The sequence below is a fragment of the Cupressus sempervirens genome, chromosome 11, assembly GCF_028749045.1.
Source record: "Cupressus sempervirens isolate cs-2001-9-10 chromosome 11, ASM2874904v1, whole genome shotgun sequence".
Lineage (NCBI taxonomy): Eukaryota > Viridiplantae > Streptophyta > Pinopsida > Cupressales > Cupressaceae > Cupressus > Cupressus sempervirens.
The window spans coordinates 623,876,825-623,904,486 of NC_143128.1; the positions used below are offsets into that span (position 1 = coordinate 623,876,825).

At 34.3% G+C, this 27,662-nt stretch overlaps 1 protein-coding gene across 3 annotated transcripts; it reads right to left on the reverse strand.

The window, feature by feature from the left end:
* Positions 1–621: 621 nt before the first annotated feature.
* LOC149531245 (transcription factor bHLH118-like) lies at positions 622–9,112 on the reverse strand. Of its 3 annotated transcripts, none has more exons than XM_089809407.1 (5): positions 8,873–9,008; positions 8,299–8,636; positions 7,859–8,209; positions 7,712–7,773; positions 622–982 (listed from the first exon to the last, which is right to left on the reverse strand). In XM_089809407.1, exons 1-5 carry the CDS (start codon positions 8,940–8,942, stop codon positions 976–978), a joined length of 828 nt encoding a protein of 275 aa, XP_089665533.1. In that variant the 5' UTR covers positions 8,943–9,008; the 3' UTR covers positions 622–975. The 3 variants fall into 3 exon arrangements, with proteins under 3 accessions (XP_089665533.1, XP_089665535.1, XP_089665532.1); XM_089809409.1 differs by lacking the exon at positions 622–982 and adding an exon at positions 7,315–7,472 and having other exon boundaries at positions 8,979–9,112; XM_089809406.1 differs by lacking the exon at positions 622–982 and adding an exon at positions 7,315–7,472.
* Between the last annotated feature and the right edge of the window lie 18,550 nt (positions 9,113–27,662).

Genomic DNA, 27,662 nt, shown 5'->3' on the forward strand with positions numbered 1-27,662 from the left:
AATTAAATTTAAGAATTATCCCATATGATGTTATAATTAAAAATTTAATGTATGAATATAATTTCATTTATTATGATAGTTGGACACTGACTACTGTGATGTGGTTTGTGATTGTTACAAAGATTAGATGCAGATGTTTTTAGTTGAATTTTTTTGTATACATTTGACTACGTGACCCTAATTCTTTTATTACACTAATCATGATTGATTCAATATATAATGTTTGATAATGTTTATGATCTTTCTATATTATGATAACATACTTGATGCCTCATTTTACACATTGATATGTTCTATAATATTGATGGTATACTTTGATGTATAGAGATACTATATGTGATGATATCATTATATCATGATGCTTTGATATGAAATGATGTTATAGTTGATAATGAAATACAATGTAATATGATTACATTTAAGAATTATCCCATATGATGTTATAATTAAAAATTTAATGTATGAATATAATTTCATTTATTATGATAGTTGGACATTGACTACTGTGATGTGGTTTGTGATTGTTACAAAGACTGAATGAAAAAGTGTAGTTGAGGTAGGGGAGGCTAGCTCCTTGGCAATGGTAGGTACAGATGGTCTAGATTAGTACACACAACTAAGTATTGTAAATCTGAAAAACATATTAATTATTCACCATAAGAATAAGATCCGTATTGTAAATCTGAAAAACATGGTAATAAACAGTGTGCTTTCACTTTCTATAAATTTCCCTAATTCTTTTTCCTTCAATGCATCATGTAGAAAGCTTTAACGCCCTAATGCAATGGCAAAACTCTCTTTACGGTTTGCACAATCCAAATCACAACAGCAATATCTTATTCATCCATTTTCAACCTTTGTGGCAGGCAGTTTCTGTTGGGACGGTGACTTTCAGCAAATTCTTCTGTCAAAATTTTCTATCTCTTTTCCAGCCTAACAAAGGCTTGAAGTCTCCTTGTCACCAATCAGATATAATCAGTAGCTGTTACATAAAATAATTAATCAGCAACGATTTATAGTAGCTGTTAAATAATCTTTCTTAAGTAAAGATTGATTATCTCCTGTCTGTAGCGATTCACATGAGTACCTAACAATCCGCAATCCTCCTCATTTAGCAATCTTCTATCTTCTGTTTGCACATAAAAATATCCTCAATGATCTTATTTACATGAAAAAATGACCAAATTTTCTTTTATATCCACTCTTGAACTTTTCTCTTAACCGGTCTTTTCACAGCCGGAACCTTTTCTAATAGACGAATTTTGACTGGGCGATCTTTCTCCTTGAGTCGATACTATAGTTTAGCCTATTTTAATAACACAAAATATAAGCTCAAGTGCTACTTCATAATTGTATTCATCAAACTAGGACACAAATAAGCTACATCTAGAAACTTCATAGACCATTCTAAATTTAGACCAACATATACAATTCTAACCCTATTCCTATCCAAGTAAAATTTCTAGATTATTCTAATTTTTTAAAATTTCTTAAATTAATATTTTAATTTTTCTATTTTCACACTTTCTTAACTTGTAGTCTTGGGACTTCCATAAACCTGTCAAGAATGTTTCCCCTCTAAATCGTCTTCTACATACTCATCTTTTGTTTCTACACACCCCTTTTAAAAGAAATGAACACAGTTTTAGATAACAACAAATCTTAATTTACAATTTCACCTTTAACCTTCTTCTATGATGGTTTACTTTAACCACCAAGGTCTTCTCTTTGACTGAAGTTTTGCTTAGCTACTCTCTAACTCTTATCCTGACTGAAGATCTCCACTTTTCTTTGACTAACTCTTCTTTTGCCGACTCTTACTATTCCCAACAATTCTTAAAACATGTCTCCAATCATTTTCTCAAATCAAATGGGCTTCACTCTAACCTTTTACCACCTTTCTCTAAATTCCAATAAATTCATAATACTTTAAATTTTGTAATGTCACTCATCTCTTAAAAATCCACTCTCCCACAATATCTTGTGGAAATCTTCAATTCTTCCTTTCTTTTGTTTTAGTTTTCAGTTCACCTCTTGTAGAGGTGTTAAAGACTTTTATTAGTATTAAGTTTAAAATGTCTTATGTTTTTGTGAACTTATGCTATTTTAATACCTTTAAATTTTTGGTTCGTAAGAACTTGTGGAGTATTAAGACTTTAAGTTGTTACAGCTATGTTATTAGATAGAGTTTTGCAAGCTGTTCTTTTGGTTTTTAGTTTGATGCAATCTTCAATCAGTTTAATTGCCGCTCTTGTGGTAGTAGTGGTAGATCTTGGATGTTTTTGAATATTTTGAAGAGAGATTCTTATGTTGGTTCTGGTTTTTCCGGCTAGCTGCTAGGCTGTAATGGCCCTGAATGTGCCCTTTTATATTTATAATCTTCGAATTCAGAACCCTCTCCCTGCCTCTTTTATCAAAAACACTAACACCTGAACAAAATAAGCACTGAAACAAAAATCCCGTTTGAAATTCAACCTATTTCAAATGATAGGAAAACAAAGTATACATTACTTGGATTATTCCTATAGCATCAAAACTCTCAGGCAAACTTGATTCATGAAAGATGGGTAACTCAAAATGCTACATAGGTTAGTTTTGATTTTAACTAATATTGAAATGCGCATGACAAACAACTGAATGACTTACAGGACAGTGACACGCATTCATCTCTTCAATTCAGTAAAAACAAATAAAATTTTCCTGTATTTGATCATTGTCCCCTCTGCTTTCTGAAATCCACTATACAACTCCCTACCCTTCCCAAAGATTTCAATCCAGTTAAAGGTGCTGATATCAGGTGTAGAGTTGTCATAAACTTTAACAGACTTCTAATTAAGTATATAAATGAAAAAAAGAAAGATTAGTTCCGAAAAATGTAATGATTAATAATATAATAAATAAAGCATAATCCTCCATATAAAAAACGAGAAAAAGAAATTATCAGTTGACAAAAGCAAGCCTGAGTTGATGTGTCTGTTTTTGTTTAAGGGTTCTGGCCTCATCGTGCTTTATCTAATAAAAAGACTAAGTGGATCCTCGTGAGTCTGTGACACATGAAAGGCATAATTGGACGATTAAAGATAATATCATGCTGCTGTAATATATAAAATAATAATAATAGAGGTTGCTTATGACCTAGCAAGGTCGCTGTATTTATTTGTTTCCCAGCAGCAGCTTTTAGCAAGTTGAACATACACTTTTTAGTATTTATATTTTCTGGTTTGAATATTCTTTTATGGTAAATTAGCCATTCAAATTCTAAGATTGTCTGTGTATCAACCATCAATGAACACTCATTTAGAAATTTCACTTTTTAATATGGAAGAAAGAAAAATAGAGATGAATTGAATAGTGAAATATTCATTATTTGTATGAAATAAAAAAGTCTCATAGATTTGTAGAAATAATGCATAGAAAATAAAAAATAAAAAGAATAAAGAAATAGATATTTTTATAATAAATTATAATGTATAATAGATTATTTATATATTTTTGAAAAATAAATAAAATCGTAATGATGTTCTCCATTAGAACATAAAAACAGTACAATAATATTTTTAATTATTTTTTCAAAAACGATGCAATAATACTCTTAATTATCAGAGAACGCATTTATTTTTGAGATCTTAAAATTATATAAATGTTCTCAAACACATAAAAATCATCTGATTTAAAACATAATCATACCTGCAACAATTTTATATAAAAGAACAAACCAATAGACTAACATAAATAAATCTTTTCACTTATAACTATATTTCAATCTACAATTGTTACACAACCATAAACTCTCTAAAGATGACTTGTTTAATCCTTTTACCTTTAGATTAGAGCTGTCTTTTGAGAGACTGTGCTAATCTAATGTTACGACCACCAAATATATTTTGATAAATGTTCAAATCAGTTTACAACTCAGATATTATATATTTCAAATCAGTTTACAACTCAGATATTATATATGAAACTTTCAGGAACATCTAGGAGCAAATTCAATTTCATGGTGAATCCTAAATGTATTTTTCCTAGAGCCTTTTAAGATATTTCAAATCAGTTTACAACTCAGATATTATATATGAAACTTTCAGGAACATCTAGGAGCAAATTCAATTTCATGGTGAATCCTAAATGTATTTTTCCTAGAGCCTTTTTTAGAGCACAAATTGTTCCCAAGTTTTTACACCATACTGAAATGAAACCAAGGCTATATTCTGTTTATCAGTCCTTATTGAAGTCTTCTCTTGTTTTATTTTATAATTCTTTATGAAATTGGCGGCAACTTGATATTATATGTATGCCTATACGGGGAGTAGAGAAGTATTATCAAAGCCTATTAAATTAGAATAATTGGTTCACAAGATATACAATTAAATAATTGGTTCCTAATATATAAGTTAGGGTTTATCAAATGTGATAGATTTTAGAATATTAAAAACTTAAGTTTATTTTCAATTAAGAATTGTTAGATTAATATTTAATAATAATAGTAAAAATAGGTAAGAATATTATAATAGCTAAATTAATATAAATTTCATGTGATTTGATTAAAATTTAGAATTTCTATTTTAAATAGATTTTAAATGATATGAAAGAATTTGACTTTGGAAAATTATATTTTTAAATTGAAGTATTTATAATGGTGAGATATTTATTGGCATATAATCGTTCTTTAATTTTAGATGAAAGAATAAAAACTTAACAATCTTATTTCCTACAACAAATAAAAGAATTCATAAAATCAGTAAAATACCCAACTAAATCATTGTAAAGGAATTGAAGAAGCTATGAAGATTGATGAATCAACAATATCTAGAATAACTTATGACTCTTCTAAAAATGAAGTAAGACCAAAACTAAGAAATACCCTAGGAATAGATGGAGAACCCCTAGCAGCAACTACAAAGGAACATATCAACATACATGATAGAGACACTGAGTCATCTTCCATCACCATAGAATCAGCCACAAGAGAAGATCTCTCCCAAGGACAATGCCTATAAACAACACAAACAAAGAGGACTAGTTTGACAATATAATAAGTAAGCGCCTTCAAAGAATCACACAATGACCAAGACCAAACACTAGGAGATGTTGTAGAAGAAAAACTCATAACAACAAGTGAAAGGACTCATGGACTAGTAGTATAAAAATGAATGAACAAATCTTTGGTGAGAAAAGTAGTGTCATCAATAGAAGAGACAAAAAAACTATAAAAAATGAGAGAAACCCTAGCAAGGGCATGATAGTTTTCATTCATGAGCAAGGACATGAGAGTTGTCATTCTTGGAAACCTTTTTAAGCTCTTGGATATCTTGGTAGATTTCTAAACCTTCCCTTTTAGTCAATTGTCACCCACTTGGTCAGATTCTTCCTTGTTGTTATCCTTGTCCACTTGTAGATGTACACTTAGTATTTACTATTAGGCATTCTTTAGCTTTGCATTATGATGTACATGGTATCATCAATTGACTTGATAACCTCTTAGATAGTGTTCCTAGTATCCTTTAAAAAATTCTTTATTTCTCAAGTTATCATGAAAATAAATTAACTTATCCTAATTGTCCTTCTTGATTTTTTAAATAGACTCTGGAATATTCCCCAAGAAATAAAAAAACATAATTCTTTACTCCTCAATGCAAATCTCCTTCTCATTACTTCCTTGTTTAACATTATTAGTTTTCATAACCTTAATTATTTGTTTCAACTTTGAAGGATTAATCTCAAGGGAAGTCCACTTAAAAGCTTTATTAATTCAATCTATTGACCATTCAATATAATATGAGGTTAGTCCCACTTTGGCTTGAAATACTAAGATTTTACCTTTAAATATAAGGAAAATCTTAGTTTTCCTTTCTTGCAAGTAGGAGGGTATGAGGGTACAAAGTATTAGAGTTATTAGAAATAGGGGAGGTGGAAGAGACTATGTGGATGAAGAAGTAGGAGGGCTTCCAAGATTCCAATACTAAGCTTTATATTTATCAACAAATTGAGTCCATAATTTATTCTCTCACTTAGACTTCTAATTTAGTCTCAAGTTAAGGGGGTTTCTCTAAAGCATTAAAGTTTCCTTTATAGTTTAGAAAGGGACATGAGGTTTCATTATTTTCTTTCCTTCATAAGGCTAACATACTATGTTCCAATTTTGTTTCTCAATCATCCACCTCATCACTAGAACTAATCTTAGAATTTTCTCTATCTAACTCACTAATGATAGATGAAGGAGTAGATCTATAGCTTTGAATTGTTAATAAATCAAGATTAACAGAGCCTCATGTAAAATATGATTTTTAGAAGGGATTTTCCTATGATATCTGATGCCCAAAAGAAAGAAAAATAAAGGAAAAGAGAGTAAAGGCTTTGACCAAGTATTAAAAATGATTCAAGAAGTGAAAATAGGAGTAGAAGAATATAGTAAATCATCCATCTAGATTAATCTACCCCATAGAAACAGTCTTAGAGAACCTCACCAATTCTTTCCTTTCCACCTTAGGCATCAAAGATTTCATAAGAAAAAACATCAATGAGCATCCCATCCTTATAAAATTTGATTATATCAATGGATAGCCCATTGATTTATTCAATAACCTTCTTGCCCACAACCAACTTCCTAAACAACACATTATTTCAGTCCTCCTATTTTTTGGTAAATATTTTGGTCACTTTTAGGTCCCATGTGTGTAATTTCTCTATATAGGAGTTGAGACCCATTTCCAAATTAGCAAAACAATAGGGCACTGGTAAAATTTGAAGAGTGAAAAAAATCAAAGAATCGAAAAATAATACCCTCAAAGTGTGTGAGAAACTAATTCTGAAATCTCCATTAAGATGGCAAACTAGAAGAGTTTTACAGAAATAATGATATTAGACTTAGTAGATTTTAGAGAAAATAATCAATTAGTAAACATGTTAACTTCTTTTCTATAAGTTCTACCATAGCTTAACATGACTCTAATATAATCAACCAACCTAGCTTCTTCCTACCACTCTATCTTTTGGTTCCCCTAACCATACCTTGTTTCACTAAAATATCAAGCAGTGCATGTGATATATGACGTTTTCAAAAGAATTCATAATATGGTCTACCAAAGTATATTATTTCGTTTAAGACATTGTATATTATTCAAATTACCTTTTTCTTGAGGAAGAAAAACACACCTGATATGAACTAATATCTTCTACAAATGGTTACCTAAAGTACATAGTAAAGCACCGGATTTGTAATGGTATCATAGGCTATATTATGAAATAATTTACAAGTAGTATAACAGTGAAGAACAAAAGTTGCATTTTCACATATCAATCATTTATTTGTTATCCTTATGCATACAAAGTTAATAAATATGTCATTAAAAATTATGAAGTAGAAAGTGGGGAAGAGAGAAAGAAAGACCATAAGAACATCTTCGCCAATGTATTAAATCCTTTTATCTTCTATCTATACGGATGCAACCTCGTCCTTATTTTATTTCTATACACTGTAAATCATCACAGCCTTCTTTATTAGAGAAGAAAAGCTCATGTATCTAAATCAGCCTTAATGTTGAAATACAGAGTCTTCATCTCACTAAATTTTTAAACTAAAATCTCTAAACCGTCCCACAATCATTTTTATATCTACCGATGTCAAGTAGCAATAACTATTAACAATACAGAAAGCAAATCCTTTGATATTAGAATTCTGATTGAACACACTAACATTCTGCCTATTGCTTACCCGATCAAACGATGAAGTTTAGGATATAGTGTCTCCAAATTAGAATTGCTATGGTCTGCTACCTGTGGAATTAAAATGTAATGCTTTCAGACTTTTGAAAAAAGTTGAGAATACATACTCGAATGCTTTTATTTATTGGTAAAATACCTTGGCGTGTATGGTATAGAAGACTTTGTCATTTATCACAGACGAAACAGCAGTGACAACTTCAACTCTACAATCTTCCAGCAACAGGAGAACATCAGACAAGGCAATCTGATTCTGGATCGAGTTTATATATACGTGAAAAGCAGCTGAGCCAAAAGATTTTATTTTAACTGATGGGAAACCCTCATCTGAGTCTTGGAAATGCACAGCCTTCGATATTTCAACGCCATTAGACAAAACTACATCAACCTTGTTCTTCTCTCTTTCCTTTGTTAGATCTTTGATCTGTTGCTGCAGATAATGAATGTAATTAAAGGCTTCTGCCAGTTGTTCTGTTACAGAACGCTTTCCCTGCAAAATATAATTTCAGATTCAATTCAGACAAAAACAAAACTCACCAAATAAAACTATTTCAGCGCTTAAATGAAATAAAATCATACCCCCGTACTCTCTTCGGGAAGTAGAGAACTCAGCTCTGAGTAGAGGAAACTCATGTCCTTCCTTCGCTGCCTTTCTATCATTTTGTGACTTATCTGTTTTGTGGGTGTTTTGCCTGCCTTCTTCCTACGATTGCTTGAACTAGGGTTACCAAAACCATTTTCTAAAGATTTCGTAAAGTAGAAATCCAGAGCATTTTGGTGGTATGGTTTCTCTTGTTGAGATGGGAAGGAGCTGAAATTCCACAAGTTGACATCCTTTCTTGTGGGGAAGGTCATGGCATATTGAAAATTGTTCATTAGGGTTGCTGGGGTTTTAAAACCAGGCTGGAAAAGATTCGCTGCAAAAACGATAAAAATTTAGGGCTCGTAGATTTAGATCAGAGATATAATCGTAGCTTAATCAAAATGGGGATTGCGAAATCTTAGCCAACCGATAGATTCATCTACAAGTGGGTCCAGATCTTAAAAACTAATTAGAAAACTAGATCTGAATCAAATTATATCTGTATGGACTAATATAAATTAGGGCAGAAGAGTTCAATAATTCAGTATGTCAGAGATCCATGTCTGTTACCTAATTTCTTCAAAGATAAATAGTGCTTCCTGAAATAAGAAATGTTTCCTGTATGGCCATTGTACTGCATGAATGAGGCCTGTAAATGAATGGATCAGTCATTTACCTGTATTTTAAAAGTCTCTTATGATTGCACCGGATTTCCAACATGGAATCTTATCTTTTAGCATTACCTATTTTTAATTTATATAAAGTTCACCATGACAGCATTGCCGATAAGAACGGTTAAGTCTATGGTCTCAATGACAGCGTTTTAGATGCTTGTTTTTCACGTTGGGAAAATGTTGATTTTCTATATTATGCCAGCGCATTTGCGGTTTTGCGGGAATCATGATCTGAAATGTCTTCACTAAAAACTAGGTATATTATAATGCTCAACCTATTTAACAAATTGTTACTGTGAGAAGCAATGGCAAGAATACTTTACAATAAATGGATGACAATTTCTGAACGACAAGATACCAATATGAGATTTTGAGTTTTGTTCAAGTAAGATTGTCTGAAAAAGAGGGAAACTAGAAGAATTGCTTTTAACAAGCCATCTGAGATTTCATATCATTTAAGATGTTTGTTGTTAATAATAGTAAACAATTTAATTTATATTGAATTTTGTGTAGGAAAAATGTTGCTTAGAAAGTAATAGATTGGGAGAAGTTTTCTTTGTTTATAGTATATATGATTTTTTTAAAATACATAAAGAAACATTAACCAGAATATATATGGTAAAAATTTTATATAATTAGAATGTGTAAGATATTTTAACAGAGGCTAAAGGACACACATGAAAACTTAAAATCTTTTAAATGCAAACATATTCATAATATTTTTTTTTATAATTAAGCGAGGGAATTTGTATTAACTATAATATACAATAAGTTAAAGTTTCACTGGTCCATATTGAAAGTTGCTATCTAAACAATGGAATCTTAATGGAAACCAAAAGGTGGTCCTATTGCTCTTATCAACCACTTAGGAAAAATAAATATATAAAGATTGTTTTGGCCCACCTATAAGGTATCCCAAAATAGAACATAATCAAATAACCTTGTTTGCTAAAAAGCGGTAGAGAACGAAACAAGCAAGCCTATCTCTTAACTAATGTCAGATGTAGAAGAAGATTCAACCTTGACTTCCTCTATTGAAAGGACACTTGCACCCTCTTGGTCAACTTCTTGCTCCTCTTCATCTTCTCTTCATCCTTCGCCTTTTCCTATTCATTGACCTATAAGTCAACCTCTTCCTTAGCCTCTTTCTCTTCACTTCTCTCTACATCCACATAGATTCTTATTCACCTTCCTTATGTTCAACCTCTTCTTCATCAATGCTTTCTCCTTTGTTTATTGTTGAGTTTTTCTTTTTCTTTTTATAAATGAACTAACCTCCTATGTTGTTGTCATTGTTAAAATTGATTTAAGAGGGATTGGACCCAAATCCATTAATTAAAGTAACATCAAGTATGAACAAATGACATTAAAAGAATTCACAAGAAGTGAATTTAGACTACAAACTATCTAAAATGAACAAGTCCCATAATCTAAACTATTACAAAAAAAATGTAGCTGACTTGACCAACAAATCATATATTATATAGGGGGTCTAGGAACCCCTTTTTAATCACCATCAAGCTAAATGATCCTGTCCATGAAAGAGGCCCATTTAGGAAGGTGACCAAAATAAATATTGTTGGTAATGTCACCTTTGAGACTGATTTCCTCTATCTTTTGATGTTTTTTCTTTTTTTCCTTAAGTTCCAATTGTAAGGAATTAAGAGATTTGATGGTCTCTTCTGCAATCTCCTTGGTGTAGGCACCAAGATTCTAGATATTTCTATTTAGATGGGATTGATTGGCCTTAACATTAGCCATACCACTAACCATTTTAATTCTATACTCCTCTACATGAATATAGTTCTTGAGGTCATTGCTATGCTCCTTGTGATTTCCTTGTTATTGAATTTCTAGGAAAAGTCATCAGCCACATCCCATTTAATCTAATTATCATTCCCTTGAGACCAATCAACCATTTTATTTTCTATTTCATCTTTGACCTCTTACCTAATAATATTTTTAATGAAATTTGAACTTGTAGAATGAGCTCTCTAGGAATAATATTTTACTTTTTCTAGAGGACACAAAGGTCATCCACCTTACACCTAATACTATCTAGGTCATAATGAACATAAGAGGAAACATATTTAACCATCATGATAGGTGAACTAATTCTTTTATGCATACCATGGTATCTAAAGTATGCTAGCTAGGTCGCAATGGAGGGGGGTAGGGGGATTAAGGACTTGGAAGGGGTATTATTAGCAATTTTTTAAGGATTCTTTGGCAATTCTATGGACCAAGAGGAAGTAGAGTCTTTATAAGCCATAGCCATATTTTCTTTAGGGTTTTCTATGCTAATTCATTTACATTTAGCCTTCCCAAGTGGGTTATGTGTAGTACACATAGGGAAGATGGAAATTTTAGTGAATAGTTGGCTTGACCTGAATTTGGGGGTTGTAAGAGTGATAGTAAGAGATAGGCAACACCAAGCACTTAGAGAGAGGGTAGGGGTAAAATAGAATCAACACCCTAACACATTTAAAAGGGGGAAGACCAAGACCCACCCCTTTGAATTAGATTTGATAAACACAAAAGAAGATGTCAATGTGTAACATAATACAAAAGGAGTAAATAACTTAGATTTACTTCCCTTTCACCTCCACCTTAAGAGGGTTTAAGCAAGTAGATATGAAATATAAATCTAAATATATAATAAGATGATAAAGTGTTTTCAAATGGAACAAGGGAAGATGATATACCTTGTAAAATACAAACCTAAAAATTGGTTGTTAAATGAGTTCGAAAACTATTGAACCTTGCTATTAAGGTTGAAAGCTAGAAGATATAAAAAAAACCCAAAAATTATTCAATTCTCTAGCAAGGAAAATTTCCTCTAATGACAATGACCTATTCAACCTTGCTTATAAGGGTGATCTTTATGCCCTTGCTAAACTATATCCAATATTGATTTATATTTTATAGTTATGAAGAAGGCTAAAAGTATATTTGAATCTGTAACCTAATAGTCAATCCAAGTTCTAAAAACCTAGAAATTGACCTTGAATTGAAATATAATTAGAATGCTAGAAATTATTAGTTATAAATCTAACATGAAGCAGCATAAATATGTGAATACACTCTTGAATTAGAATCTAGTCAATTATGTAGATGCAATAGCCTTGACTCAACTTCAAAAAACCTAGGAAAGGTAATGAAAGTGAAACTAAAAATTTCATGAGTGAATTTTCTTGAAATACACCATAGAAATGATTGACTATAGATCTAGCATGGATGGATGTAAAAGATGCAACAAAAGATCTTGAATGTATGAAGGGAGGTCTTGAATATTGAAAGTGATATGAAAGATCTAGCATATACTATTTTACTACTTAAAAACATGAATCCATAATCTTCAATGGAGAGATTTCCCAAATTCCTTGAATTCTTTTAGAGTTCTTGAGAGCTTTAGAGCTTGAGCACATGCTTGATGGATTGATTAATGATAGATGGAGAAAATGGATGAATTTATGAAGGGCTTTGAATTAACTAACTCCCATGGTTTGAACCACCAAGAAGTTAATACCCAAGAGAAATCTAGATAATAGCTTCAAGAAATGAACCCAAAATAGGTCCCAAGTAGGGATGCACTATGTCCTTGAGTGGCCCAACAAGGGTGTACTGCATCCCTAATTGGCCCAACAAGGGGGGTGCACCGTGTTCCTGCCATCTAGGGCCTAGAACACTCAAGATTCCCTTAGGGTCCAACATCCCAAAAATTAGGTGAACACAAGAAATACCCATTTTGATAAAGAAAAAAGATCTCAAGTTATGAGATGGAGGAAATAGAGGAAATAGGAGGTAGATGAAGATCCTTTCATGATCTTTACACCATGAAAATATGAGCTTTAAAGATAATCTATTGGGTATTACCCTAATTCCACCTAAGAGAAAGGGGGATAAAGGAGATAAATTGAAATGAATGATAAAATTACATTAAATGGATTCTAAACCATCATTAAATTGAGGTGCTTCAAATATAAGATGGTACATTTAGGCCCCACATTAGTGAGAGTGTGGATGAACACACACTAAAGGTAAAGTAGAGAGAAGAATAAGATTTTTTTTTGGAAAATCTCAATGAGCTAGGACTTTACTAAGTAAAAAGAGAAGAATCCCGCAAGACCAAGGCTCCTAACCATACATCCATTCATATGGGTGAAAAACAAAAGAATAATAAAAAATCCAAAAAGATGCAACAAGGGTTTAGTAATTAAAAAAACTCCAAATCAACCACTAAAAGAGACCTTAGTTGAAGAAATGTCTCCCCTATTAATATTGTATTTCGAAAGCTATTAAAAGACCATAAATGATGACATAAGAAATGCAAGAGAAAAATTATTAACAACATATCTTCATGATAAATATCTACTATAATGAAAGAAAAAGAGAGAGAAGGGAGAGAAGAGTGATTACTTCACCTAGTAGTGTGCCCACCCTACTGTGAATTATTGGCATGCTCCTATAAAATAAAATGTGTTACCTATGTATGGGATATAACACGTTGTTCTAGAATTCCTTACGTATATATGAGATTGAGAAAGTCTTTTTGTGTTGCCCATATATAAGATTTAGCATATATGTCTAGAATGCATTACTTGTGTATGATATTTAGTAAATTGTTATGCATTACCCACGTACAAGATTTAGCATATATAGATCCATTACCCATAAATGAGATTTAACAAGTTTATCTACATTACCCATTATGATATTTAGTATATGTGCTTGGAAATACAAAAGAGAAATGAAGTAACAATACATAGATTAGAGAATAAAATAGAAATCATACCAAGCATCTAGGGCTAAAGTACTATAAGCCATGCTCAAAATCCATAGTTTCTAGCCCATGATTATAGGCATAAATTATGTGCAAGGAGGGCATATATATTTCCCTCTCCTTATCATGTCAGTATACTAGATATGAGAAGGAAGAGAAAGAGTATACCTAATTCACATAATAAGGAGACATCCTTAAAGAAACAATGTGGAATATATTTATAATGAAAAACCTTAATGCTTACAATCTAAGAACATAAATAATCATGAAAAGGATATATCAATTATGGAAATAGGATCCTTAAAAGAGAGAATTATTCTAAAAGAACATCCAACTAAGGAATAACAATGTCACATAATAATCAAGTTCCACTTAAGCCCAAGGAAAGTAGATACTTAGAAGAAAAAGGGAAAAAAAAATGCAAACCAAATTCTTGCCCCTCAAGCATGGGACGAGAAAAGAAATCTATGGTGGATTATATAAAAAAATCTTAAAAGATGTAAGGATGAGTCATAAGAAGAAATTGATAGCCATTACCATAACACAAACACCCATATCCAAAAAGAGGGATCATAGAATAAATCTACATCATAGAGAAAATGAAAGAAAGAAACATCATAAGATAATCTAAAAATATAAGATCTTATAAAATATAGCATATATGAAGTACGCTATAGATCATCATTATATGAGAAGAATTAAGATAAATGGCATGAAAATACATTTTCTAGGAAAAATCCAATGGTCATGCATGTAACAAAGAAATACATACCCATAGATAGGAATATTCCATAGAATAATACAAATAAAAAGAGAAATAATGTAGTATCGCTTGCCCAAACTAATTGATTTTAGCTCAAGGAATATTGTCAAACACTTGTATTGCTACTTTTCAATGCTAAGAAATTTAGAATGTTTGAAAATGATATTAGAACGCCTCTTACAATGAATTAATATGCAAGTGCAATTCTTTTGATATTTTCAATGTATATACATGGAAACTAGATATAGAATGCATGCCTACAACCAAATGACATTTTGACAAACAATTGACATACAACTATTATGCTGATCATATATGCTATTAGATGGATATTTTGTCAAAAAAAATGGTATGCAACATGTATCTTTATTGAATTCATTCTCATGTACAATGTTGCTATGAGTTTGCCAAGAGAAATGGCTTACAATAATGACTCTAGTCATGCCAAAATCCGATTCTAAATTATCACAAAAAATCATATACTATAAAAAAATTACAATGTTGACTACTAATAGCTGCAAAAGGAACCTGATAATAGTGATGCCCAAGGATGGAGATAAATCGAGCATAAGTATTGTAGTGTGGAATCATTCTTGCGTACTGTAGCAACCAACAATAAATGTATTCTCCAATTTAAGCACAAATAGAACTCCTAAATTGAAGCTCTCCTAAATACCAAATTTAGTGGATATTTCACCACCTGAAATGGTTGTAGCACTGAAGAGTTGAGATTCTTGAATGGTTGACTGAAATTAGAAACCTTAGTTTCTTTCCCAATTTTATATCAAATGCAATTTGCAATAATTGGATGATTAAAAATGAAGCTCTCACCTCTATTTATTATTTTACTTCACCCTTCTAGAAGGAAATAAAATATTATTTAATTGCATTCTCTAGAAGCTTCCTCCTTTCCAATATAATAATTAGTTGTATTTCTAGAAAATGCACTCTCTAGAAGCTTCTCCCTTGCAATACAATAATTAATTGTTCTTTTAGAAAATTAAATTAATTAAATATAAAGTTACCTTTTAATTTTAATTTATTTAATGAATTTATAAGAAATTAATTTAATCAATTTCTCCTTATTTATCCACTTAGCCTTCAAAGAATGTAAAGGCTAAGAACTCTATTAAGATGCTAAAAAGATGGGGACATTATAGTCTACCCTCCCTAAAATTGCTTGTCCTCAAGCAACTTCAAGTCTAGATGGTACAAAATCTCCTCATTCTCCCATGTCACATCCTCTACTGGCAGGTCCTTCCATTTCACCAAATACTCCCTTATAATATGCCACCTCAAGTTCCTTTCCCTGAAATCAATGATAGCCATTGGCACCAATACCAATTTTCTCTCATCATTTAAGGGTGGAAGCACTATAGAAGGAACAATATGATGTGCTAGCACCTTCTTGATGTGTGACATATGAAAAAAATTGTGCACCTTGCTCTCTATCAACAAATCTAACTCATAAGCCACCTCTCCCACTTTCTTGATAATCCTAAATGGACCATAGTATCGTGGCTTAGGTTTCTTGGCACCAGTCTTCTTGAGAGTTGATTGGTGGTTAGGATGCAACATAAGATACACCACATCTCCAATCTCAAAAGTCCACCTAGTCCTCTTCTAGTCTGCATACTTCTTCTATTGATTTTGTGCCTTGGTTATATTATCCTTGAGAGTCTTAACAACTTCTTCACTCTCCTATAAAAAATCACCTGCACTGTACACTTTGTTATCACTCAAAAGTAGATCCATAAAATTGGGTGCCTCATACCCATATAGGGCCATAAAGGGTGACATTTGAATAGACATGTGATAAGTGGTATTGTAGCAAAAATCATAGAGATAAATCCACTTTACCCATGCCTTATGTTTCCTTGTTATATAATTTTCGAGATATCCATCCACCCATTTATTCACTATCTTTGTTTGACCATCTATCTAAGGGTGATAGCTAGTACTCAACGTGGGATATCTTGCACACAACATGAATAGATCCTACCAAAAATGACTCATAAATCTGCTATCTCTATTACTCAGAATACTTTGAGGTAAGACATGTAATCTGAATATCTCCTTGAAGAACAACTCTGCCACTTCCATAGTAGTGTATGTAGCAATGATAAAAAAGAAGTGTGCAAACTTCATAAGGAGATCCAAAACCACATATATGTAGTCCTTTCCTTGGGCTCTAGGCAATCCTGTTATGAAGTCCATAGATAAACACTCCCACTTCCTATCAAGAATCGAAAGTGGTTGAAGTAAACCAACTACATAGGAGTGTTCATACTTATTATGCTGGTAGGTGGGACACTCGCTAACATACTAAAGTACCTCTACTTTGAGCCCTTTTCATGTGAAGTGCTCTCTAATCTTTTGATATGTCTTGTAGAAACAAGGATGTCCTGCCATAGGTGAATCATGAAAAGATTTCAAAACCATCCTCCTCACTATTGAGCCTGGAACCAAAAATATTCACTCTTTGTAATGATGAGCTCATTCACAAGGGTGTATCTACTATCTTGAATAGTTCCATCTATGAATATGACTATCCACGCATCCTTCACATACTCTATAAGGATCAAGTGTCTCCAATCTTCTAATATATCTATCAATAAGCTCAAATGGGGCCTACATGATAAAGCATTAGCAACTAAATTATGTGTTCTCTTAAAATATGTTATATCAAAGTCATAGGACTATCTTGCTCACCCACTTTTGCTACCTATCATTGAGATCTCACTACCCCAAAAAGTGTTTTAGGCTATTACAATTAGTTTTGATGCAAAATTCGCTACCTACCAAATATTGCCTAAATTTCACCAAAGCATGCATAATGTTGAACATCTCCTTATCGTATATGCTAAAGCTCCACTCTGGCCCTCTCAATTTCCTACTCTCATAAGCAATAGGGTGCTTCTCTTGCATAAGCACCACTCCAATGCCCTCTCCAGAAGCATCATAGTGTAGCTCAAAAGGTTTGTTGAAATTTGGTAATGCTAACACTGGATAGGAAGTCATTAACTCCTTAAATTTCTCAAAACACTCTTGTGCCTCAGGAGTCCACAAGAAAGCTCCCTTTCTCATCAAATCTATCAAGGGTGCTACATGCTTAGAATATCCATTCACAAACCTCTTGGAGAAACCACATAATCTAAGAAAGCGCATCAATTATGTAAGGTTCACCAGTGAAGGCCACTCCAGAATGGCATGAATCCTTTTAGGATCCTTGTGTATGCCTTCTGCACTAAAGATGTGACCCAAATACAACAACTTTGTCATAAAAAAATCACATTTCAACTCCTTTGCATACAAGGACTCTTTGCCTAATATATCCCACACTGTGTCAAGGTGAACCAAGTGCTCCTCCCAAGATCTACTATACACCAAGATGTCATCAAAGAAGATAAGTAGAAATTTCCTCAACTAAGGATGGAAAACCCTATTCATTGTTGCCTGAAAAGTAGCAGGTGCATTGGTTAGCCCAAGTGGCATAACTACAAACTCAAAATGGCCACAATGACATCTAAAGGTTGTTTTCTTGATGTCCTGCTCTCTAACTTTGATTTGATGATAACCTAATCTCAAATCTATCTTTGAGAAGAAGCAATCTCTATGAAGCTCATCTATCAACTCATCAGTCCTAGGAATGGGGTACCCATTTTTAATTGTCTTCCTATTAAGCACCCTATAATCAATGCACATCCTCAATCTCTCATCCTTCTTCATCACCAACACCATTGAATAAGTGAAACAATACTTACTTGGTCTAATGTGCCCCATAGCAAGTAACTCCTTTATGATTTTTTCAATTTCATCCTTCAACCTATTCAAATGCCTATAAGGTGTAATCATGATGGGCTTAGCTCCCTCCTCTAACTCAATGATGTGCTCAATACCCCTATCTAGTGGTCTACCTAGTGGAATGCCACTGAACATCTTAGAGTGTTTCACTCTAAGTTCCTAAATATTAGGAGGATATTAGGTCTTCTAGTATCCCTCTTGTAATGGCATTAACATACACTCTACTACCCACTCTACTTGATTATGTGGAATCAATCTAGCCATCCTCTAGAAAGAGACCATTCTGAAATCACTGTCCTTAATTGCCTTAAGAATTTGTGTCTTCCCATTCACTTTAAACCTCATCTCCATCTCCTTGAAATTAAGAGTAAACTTACCAATATCATGCAACCAACTCATCACAAGGACTATATCTATATCTCCCATAGCCACAACATAGAAATCTACCTTAAAGGCATAATTATTAACCTCCAAAGAGAGTCTAGTGATGTTGTGATCACAATTGAGGACATAGCCATCAGCTATCATTACTCTAATTCCCCTAAAATCCTCTATTTGTATGCCATGCTTGTCCACCAACCTAGCATCAATGAAATTATGAGTGGCACCGGTATCAACCAAAGTTATAACTTGCTATCTAGCAAGTACTCCTCTCATTTAAAATCATCCGTCTTGCTTAATACTAGTGAGATAAGCTTCCCCATGTTTCCTATCTCCTTCCCATGTGTGGACTCCATTTTAGACAAGTTTTCAGCTTTTTCTTCATTTTTTTCACCATCTATTTCCTCTATATCAAACTGCTGGTCTAAATTATCTGATTCTGATTCCTCATAGTATGCCCACATAACTCTATTAGCTTTCCCCTTTGATCTAAGAGGATAGTCATGGTTTCAATCATAGGGTCCCTTACAGTAGAAACATAATTTTTTCTTCCTCAAATCATTTAATGTTTCCTTGTCAAAAGGTGCTAGAGTTTTATCTTTACAATCACTTTTGAAATCAATCCTCTTTGGTTTTTTATAAAATGGTTTGTTATCCTTACTAGAAGATGTTGCTTTGGACTGAAATTTGTTTTTTGGGACTGCATGTTGGGTAAGTGCACCAATTTATGGTGCGAAAAGGGGGTATAGTGGACCTTTTTTCTGAAGTTAGCAATTTTTGAACTTCAACAAGAATTTGAAGATATCTATGCTCAAAATTTTAAGATATGACAAAAAAAAAGTAGTAGTCCTTTGAATCTAGTTTCTAAACTACTAATTTTTTTTCAAAATGGTTTATTTTTAGGTCCTCATAAAAGGGGGCCATAGAAAGTGGTGTTGTTTATTCCAAAAAACATAACATAGTACAAAGAGTGGCCATCCTAAAATTTTAACTTTTTTTTTGAAATTCTTTAATCACTTTGGTCAAAAGTTACTTAACACTATGTAGTTTATCCTAGATTTTTAGGGTAATTTTATAATGTGTATTTTTTTAATGAATTTTTTAACTAGACACATCCCAAAAACATGAAATATCTGTGTGCTCCCCCTAGAAATGATTAAAAACTAATCTAAAATCAAAACTTCTTTTTTTCAAAGTGTGTAGAATGCAGTCTAGTTTCTAAAAACCTAAATTGTTGTAAAATTCAATGAATGAGCTAAAATCTATAGCTCAATTAGTACATGTTGATTTTTGACAAAAAATGGACATACATTCAAAATAAATTATAGATGAAACGCTTGAAATAGTTCAAATAAAAAATTAATTATATGGTTATATAGCTAACATAGAGACCTACAATGTCATGTAACCTGATCTTATCAATGCTCAACCACAAAGAATCTTGAAGGAGAGCACACAAGAAAAATCAATCATTTTTTGTATGTTTGCAAAAAAACTCGTCTCAGACTAGTTTATAGACTCCAAACCTTTGGGTTGAATCCCCAAGGTGAAACCAAGCCTTAGGCTTGGTAGAATGCAAAGGTTTGAATAGTGTGTACACCCTATAGTGCATATATGCTATTTAAAGATATTTAAATTTGGGTCTCAATAGCGCATGCATGCTATAGTGCACACACACTATTGAGACCTAAATAGTGCATAGAGAGGGAAGAAGAGAGGGAAAGAAAGAGTGAGAGAGAGAGGGAGGATGTGTGTGTGTGTGTGTGTGTGTGTGTGTGTGTGTGAGAGAGAGAGAGAGAGAGAGAGAGAGAGAGAGAGAGAGTAGGGGATGGGAGAGGGGAGAGAGAGAGTAGGGGATAGGAGAGAGAGGAAGTGAGAGAGAGTAGGGGTGGTAGAGAGAGTACAAGATTGGAGAGAGAGGAAGCATGTGAGAGAGTAGGGTTGACAAAGAGAGAGTACGAGATGGGAGAGAGAGATTGAGATTAGGGGATGGGAGAGAGAGGAAGTGTGAGAGAGTGAGTAGGGGTGGCAGGGAGAGTATGAGATGGGAAAGAGATATTGAGAGTAGGGTATGGCAGAGAGAGTAGGAAATGGGAGAGAGAGCGAGAGAGGGAGAGAGAGAGGAGGATATGAGTCTGTGTGAGAGAGAGTAGGTCATGGGAGAGAGTGTGAGAGAGAGTAGGGTGGCAGAGAGAGAACGTAGGGGATGGGAGAGGGGAGAGAGAGAGAGTAGGGGATGGGGGAGAGAGAGTAGAGAGGGAGAGAGTGAGAGAGAGATAGTAGGTGGTGGGAGAGGGAGTGGGAGAGGGAGAGGGGGGGATGGGAGTGTGTGTGTGAGAGATATAGAGAGTAGGGGATGGGAGAGGAGAGAGAGGGGGGATGGGAGTGTTTGGGTGTTGGAAAGAGAGAGAGAGAGTAGGGGATGGGAGAGGGGAGAGAGAGAGTAGGGGATGGGAGAGAGAGAGAGTAGGCAGTGGGAGAGGGAGAGAGTGCGAGGAATGAGAATGTGTGTAAGAGAGAGAGTAGGGGATGAGAGAGATAGGAAGTGAGAGAGAGAGATTAGGGTGGTAGAGAGGGAGTATAGGATGGGAGAGAGAGATTGACAGTAGGGGATGGGGGAGAGAGAGAGTACATGATAGGAGAGAGAGAGATTGAGAGTAGGGAATGGGGGAGAGAGAGATGGAGACAAAGTGGGAGAGGGAGAGGGAGAGATAGAGGAGGATAGGAGTGCATCTATGTGAAAGAAAGAGAGAGAGAGAGTAGGGAATGGGAGACAGGGGAGAGAGAGAGTGGCTCAAGAGAGAGAGAGTAGGGGATGGGAGAGAGAGTAGGCAATAGGAGAGGGAGAGAGAGGGGGCATGGAAATGTGTGTAAGAGAGAGAGTAGGGGATGGGAGAGAGCATGAAAATGTGTGAGAGAGTAGGGGGTGTAAGAGAGAGTAGAGAGGGAGAGAGTGAGAGTGAGAGAGAAAGAGAGTGAGAGAGAGTAGGCGATGGGAGAGGGAGTGGGAGAGGGAGAGTGAGTGAGAGATAGAGTAGGGGATGGGAGAGGAGAGAGAGAGGGCGAGATGGGTGTGTGTGTGTGTGTGTGAAAGAGAGAGTATGGGATGGGAGAGGGGAGAGAGAGAGAGAGAGAGAGAGAGAGAGAGAGAGAGAGAGAGAGAGAGAGAGAGAGAGAGAGTAGGCGGTGGGAGGAGTGGAAGATGGAGAGAGAGGGGGATAGGAGTGTGTAAGAGAGAGAGTAGGGGATGGGAGAGAGTGTGAGAGTGTGAGAGAGAGTAGGGGTGGTAGAGAGAGAGTAGGGGATGGGAGAGAGAGTGAGAGTAGGGGATGGTGGAGAGAGAGTAGAGAGGGAGAGAGTGAGAGAGAGAGAGATAGTAGGTGGTGGGAGAGGGAGTGGGAGAGGGAGAGAGAGAGGGGGAGATGGAAGTGTGTGTGAGAGATCTAGAGAGTAGGGGATGGGAGAGGGGAAAGAGAGAGTAGGGGATAGAAGAGAGAGAGTGAGAGTAGGGGATGGGAGAGAGACTAGAGTAGAGAGGGAGAGAGAGAGTGAGAGAGAGATAGTAGGTGGTGGGAGAGGGATTGGGAGATGGAGAGAGAGAGAGGGGGATGGGAGTGTGTCTAAGAGATATAGAGAGTAGGGGATGGGAGAGGAGAGAGAGAGGGGGGGATGGGAGAGTGTTTCTTTGAAAGAGAGAGAGTAGGTGATGGGAGAGGGGGGAGAGAGAGAGTAGGGGATGGGGGAGAGAGAGTAGGATGTCCTTAGCTATGATTCTCTCCATCGAGTATCTAGTACTTGGGATACATGTACCTGGTACTTGGGTACATGGGTACAAGTACCAGTGGTGTGGGTACAAGTACCCATGAAACCTCACAATATATTATGATAACCAATAATGTCATACATGAATGAACATGTAATATATTATGATAATCAATAATGCCATACATGAAAAAACATATAATATATTATGTTAACCAATAATGTCATACATGAAGGAACATATAATATATTATGATAACCAATAATGTCATACATGAACAAAAATATAATATAAAATGATAACCAATAATGTCATAAGTCTAATAATGTCATGCATCAAATAAATTTCATACATCAAATATAAAATGTCATATATACATCAAATAAATATCGAATATGTCCATTGACATAAAATCCAACATATATGTCTGTTGATGCCTATACATGTGTGTTTATCAACTATATCTTCTCCTTCCCATGAGGGGAAGGAAATAAATCTCTAGAGGTCTTTGGGCATTGTGTGGAGGGAGATGATGGTGATGATAGGGTCTTCCTCACATGCTCACTCGTCCTCTTGTTGAGGCTCTTCTCTAACTCGAGCTAATACAAACAAAGTAGATATGAATCAATAATTATTATACATTGAAATCAAATATATGTACACACAAAATTAATTATTTTGTTACCGCCATCAAATAATCACTCTGCAAGTCCACCTCAAAGGCTCATGGATGATCAAGTATAAAAAGACCCTACAAAAAATTAATAAATATAATCACTTATAAATAACATTAGAAATTTTGATACTAACTATTATAAACAACAACTAGAACCAAGAAAATTCTTTCATACCTCAGTCTATGGTTGTGAACTAGCCATAGCTACAACCACTCCACGATCAATAGAATGCTGAAGATAAGAAGTCTTAGATGTCAAGAGTTGCATGTCATACAATACACATTACATGTAACATGAAACAAATATAATCAAATTAATTAAATTAAAATGCAACAAATGTACCTCTATGAAGCTTGTATCATGTCTAGGCTTGGAGTCCGTAGTGAATGTCGACTGTCCTGTAGAGAACTGATGCACATGCATAATTTTTTTGTCAATACTTCATATGATTAATTAATAAATATATGTATTAATTTAAATGATTAAATGAATACATACCTCTGGACTAGTCGATGGGACAAAAAATGTGGCTAGGGGGTTGCTACTAGGGCTGCCAACACTTTGACCCTGAATTTTGAACAATGTCAATACATGTTAATTAATTAGTCATTGACTATACATATGAAATGTGATAAAATTAGTTTATTATAATTTTAATTTACTTGTGTCAATGCCAAATGTCTCATATAGGAACTAATCAGTAACTAGCCCATCATCTGCACCATCTCTAGCATGACTACCAAATGTTCATAAGGATCCACATGATGTGCACATGTGACTGTTACATGCAGCAGGCTTCTCCTCAACTAATGGACTCATGTAATGAATGAGGGTTTGTGTCAAAGCATTAATAGCCCCTAGAGTGTTGGCCTCTACATATTCCTTCACAACTGAAGGAATAGTCACATGCTCACGATGTGGCTTGACTATAGGTGGCCTAACTACATTAGGGTCATGACATGCCCCCGACCTCTCAAATGATGACCCCCACCTCTACCCTGAGATTCTAATATATCAAAATAATTGAGGATCTCCCTATTGGAAATATGATTGAATAAGTTATTGTTGTTGAAGATCAAAGAGGGAGATTTTTGTAAAAGATTGTTTTCAATCATTGTTTTGTCATTGATGTCAAATCTGCTATTTGTAGGGATGATGTTGATATTTTCTTATAAGATCCAAGTACTATCACTTAGTTGATTGATGAAGAGAATTTGATCAACAAGATGTAACAAGAGCACTTAAGGGAAAGGTTGACTTATGATGATGTAATGAAGTGCAAGGATCAGTTAAGATAATAGTTAAGTAATGTATTGATGACATACTCAAAGATACAGAGGTTGGTCACACTTAGAAACATTGAAAGAAGTTGTAACAAGGTTGAGTGCAAAGCTTAAACTAAGATCATAAGTGGGTGCCAAGCAAATTAGTTGAAGCTGAGAAAATTCTCAATAGGAGCTAAGTAACAAAAATTTCTAGTGTGTGCCGAGTGATCTTCAAGTGCTGAGTGAAGATAAGGTGCTAAGCATCAAAAAAAAATTAGATGGTGTCGAGCATCAGGAAAAACTTAGTTGATGCCGAGTAACATAGTATGTGCTGAGCTGCTACATTATTTCAAAAGATGAAGATTCATAAATCTAAGCCGACATAGTGGTTACATTGAATTTTGTGAATGAATTGGAAGATAAGGATTATGAGTTGTTGGCATTGAATCCTATGTAAACCATTTTTGGGAAAATTCTAAAGGATTATTCAAGAAGTTTGTAGAGGAAAAAAAAAATGGGTTAGATGCAATGAACCCTACCTAATCCATGCAAATTAAAATTGAAAAATGGAAGAATCAAGCAAGAAATGGTACTCCAAGACTTCTATTTAAGAAGTCATAGACAAAAGAGAAACAAGCTACTGATACTGTTGCTACTAAAAAGCCAAGTCTATGAAGTGGTTAGAAGGGTGTCAAGGAGGTGACATCTAAGAGAAGGAAGAGCAAAGAGGCTCTACTTCTACAAGTGGTCATGAAGAGATGGTTGCACTAGCACATCGAGTATAGAGACTCAAGGTGAAAAAGCTTGAAAGGACGGCAAGCTATCAAGAGTTGAAGAGATTGAAGGCTAGGCAAGGGTATGAGTTGAGAAGTGATCTGAGATATGCAAGAGAAGTTGTATGTTGTAGTTAGGTCAAGATTTTCTAATACTCTCTAGAAATTGTATTGGATCTGAAAATCTTATGGACTTAGGTTGGCCTATCAACCATTTGTAAATCCTTTAATAGGGTGGCATTCCAAGTGAATGTTCTAAAGTCCTTTAACCAGGCCCACTTCTAACAAGGTGGTTAAATCCTCTAACAAGGTCACATTTAATAGTGTGTTGTAAGCCTTTAACAGGGAAGGCCTTTCACAGGGCATCATTTTAGAAGAGTGAAAATTGAGTAGCATGTTACTGGTGGTTTTTTCCAAATTGGGTTTCTACATAAATCATTGTGTCATGTGTTGATTTCTTATGTGTTATACTTGCATGTTGATTTATAGTAACTTGCTGATTAAATGAGTTAAAGCTTGGATGAATAAATGGTTGAATGGGTTCACTACACTTGGTGAAAAGTTTGAATAGGACATTTGGACCTTGAATAACTGATTCACCCCCTCTCTCAGTTATTCTAAAGAAAATCTAACAATTGGTATTAGAACCTTTCGTTGATTTAGTTTCAAGGTACTAGAAGCAAGAAGATCAAGATGTCCAAGAGAGAAGTTCCCAAGCTCAATAAAGACAACTTTGATACATGTAGAATCTAATGAAATTGCACCTTGGATTAATAGGTGACTATGGATAGACCTCCATTGGAATAGAACATGTAACTCCATTAGGAGCTCTTACTACAGATGATTTAAACAAAAAGAAGAAGTATAACCAAGCAATATTGGAGATTACCTCTGCACTTAACTATGCTGAATATGATGACATTAAAGATTGTGACACTACATTCAAGATATGGAAAACCTTGTCAAAAATTTATGGAAAAGATTAGAATGTCCAGCGAGCAAAGAGAAAAAGTCTAAGAGGAAAGTTTGATGACATGAAGATGGAGGAAGGTGAAAATGCTACTCAGTACACTGTAAGAATGAAAGAAGTGGTGAGTGCAATAAGAAGTCTAGGTGGACAATTGGAAGAAGAAACAACTATTAGCACATACTTAAGAAATCTAATTCCTATCTATGCTATAAGAATTTCAGCCATCCAAAAGCTAAGGTGTGTACAAGGGAACACACTAACCTTTGAAGGAATAGTTGGAATACTTACTGCATTTGAGCTATCCAATTTTGACAACTACAGACTTGAGAACCTTGAATCTACTTTCAAAGCCAAGATGACAATAAAAGATATTGAGGAGGACACATCAAGCAAGAAAAGAAGAAAATGAAAACATGCATCCAATGATAGCAGAACAGATGAGGAAGATGTAGAATAGTTGGAAGCACTACTAGCTAGGAGATTTCATAGAGGTAAAGGAAAATTCAAAAGTAAGCTCCCTATCATATGTTTCAATTGCAATGAAGTAGGTCATATAGTTGGAAGATGTCCAAAGAAGAAGAACTACAAAGAAGGAAAAAAGTTCAGGAACAAAAGAGAAGATCACAACAAGGAGAAAGGCAAGAGATGCTACATTGTTGAAGAGGACTCTAATGGGAATGATAATGAACTAGCCTATGTAGCCATGAAGGATGAATTAGACAAAGATGAAGATGAAGCAACAACATTGGTTACCTGTGTGAACAAGAATGACAAGTGGATTATAGACAATGGATGCTCACATCACATGACAGGAGACAAAAGTAAGTTAATTACCTTTACTCAATATGATAGAAATAGTATTAGATTTGGTAATGATGCCCCATTTCAAATCAAAGGAAAAGGCTCTGTTAGACTTATAGAGAAAATTTCATGTGATAATGCATACTATGTTGAAGGATTGAACTACAACATGTTGAGTGTATCTTAGTTAGGTAATGTTGGTTGTGAAGTTGAATTTGGAAAGAAAACTACCAAGATTTATGACACTAATGGAAATTTGATAGGAAAAGGTGAACAAACTAGGAGTAATCTATTTTATCTAGATATGGAAGATGCAACATGTCTTGTTGTTAGACTTGATGATGTGTGGTTGTGGCATAAAAGGCTGTGTCATGTTAACTTTGATAATCTAATTAGCATCAGTAAGAAAATGAAAGTTAGAGGGTTGCTCAAGTTGAAGAAACCTCGAAACACAATGTGCAAACGATGTCAACTAGGAAAGATGACTAAGTCTAGTTTCAATAGCAAAATATACACTTCCAATGAAGTACTAGAGTTAGTCCATACAGACTTATGTGGTCCAATAGAAGTACAAAGCTACCTAGGATATAGATACATAATGCTATTTGTGGATGACTACTCCAGGATGATGACTGCTATGTTCTTAAAGAAAAAATCTAATGCATTTCAAATGCTTAAATGGTATTTGGCTAAAGTTGAGAAGGAA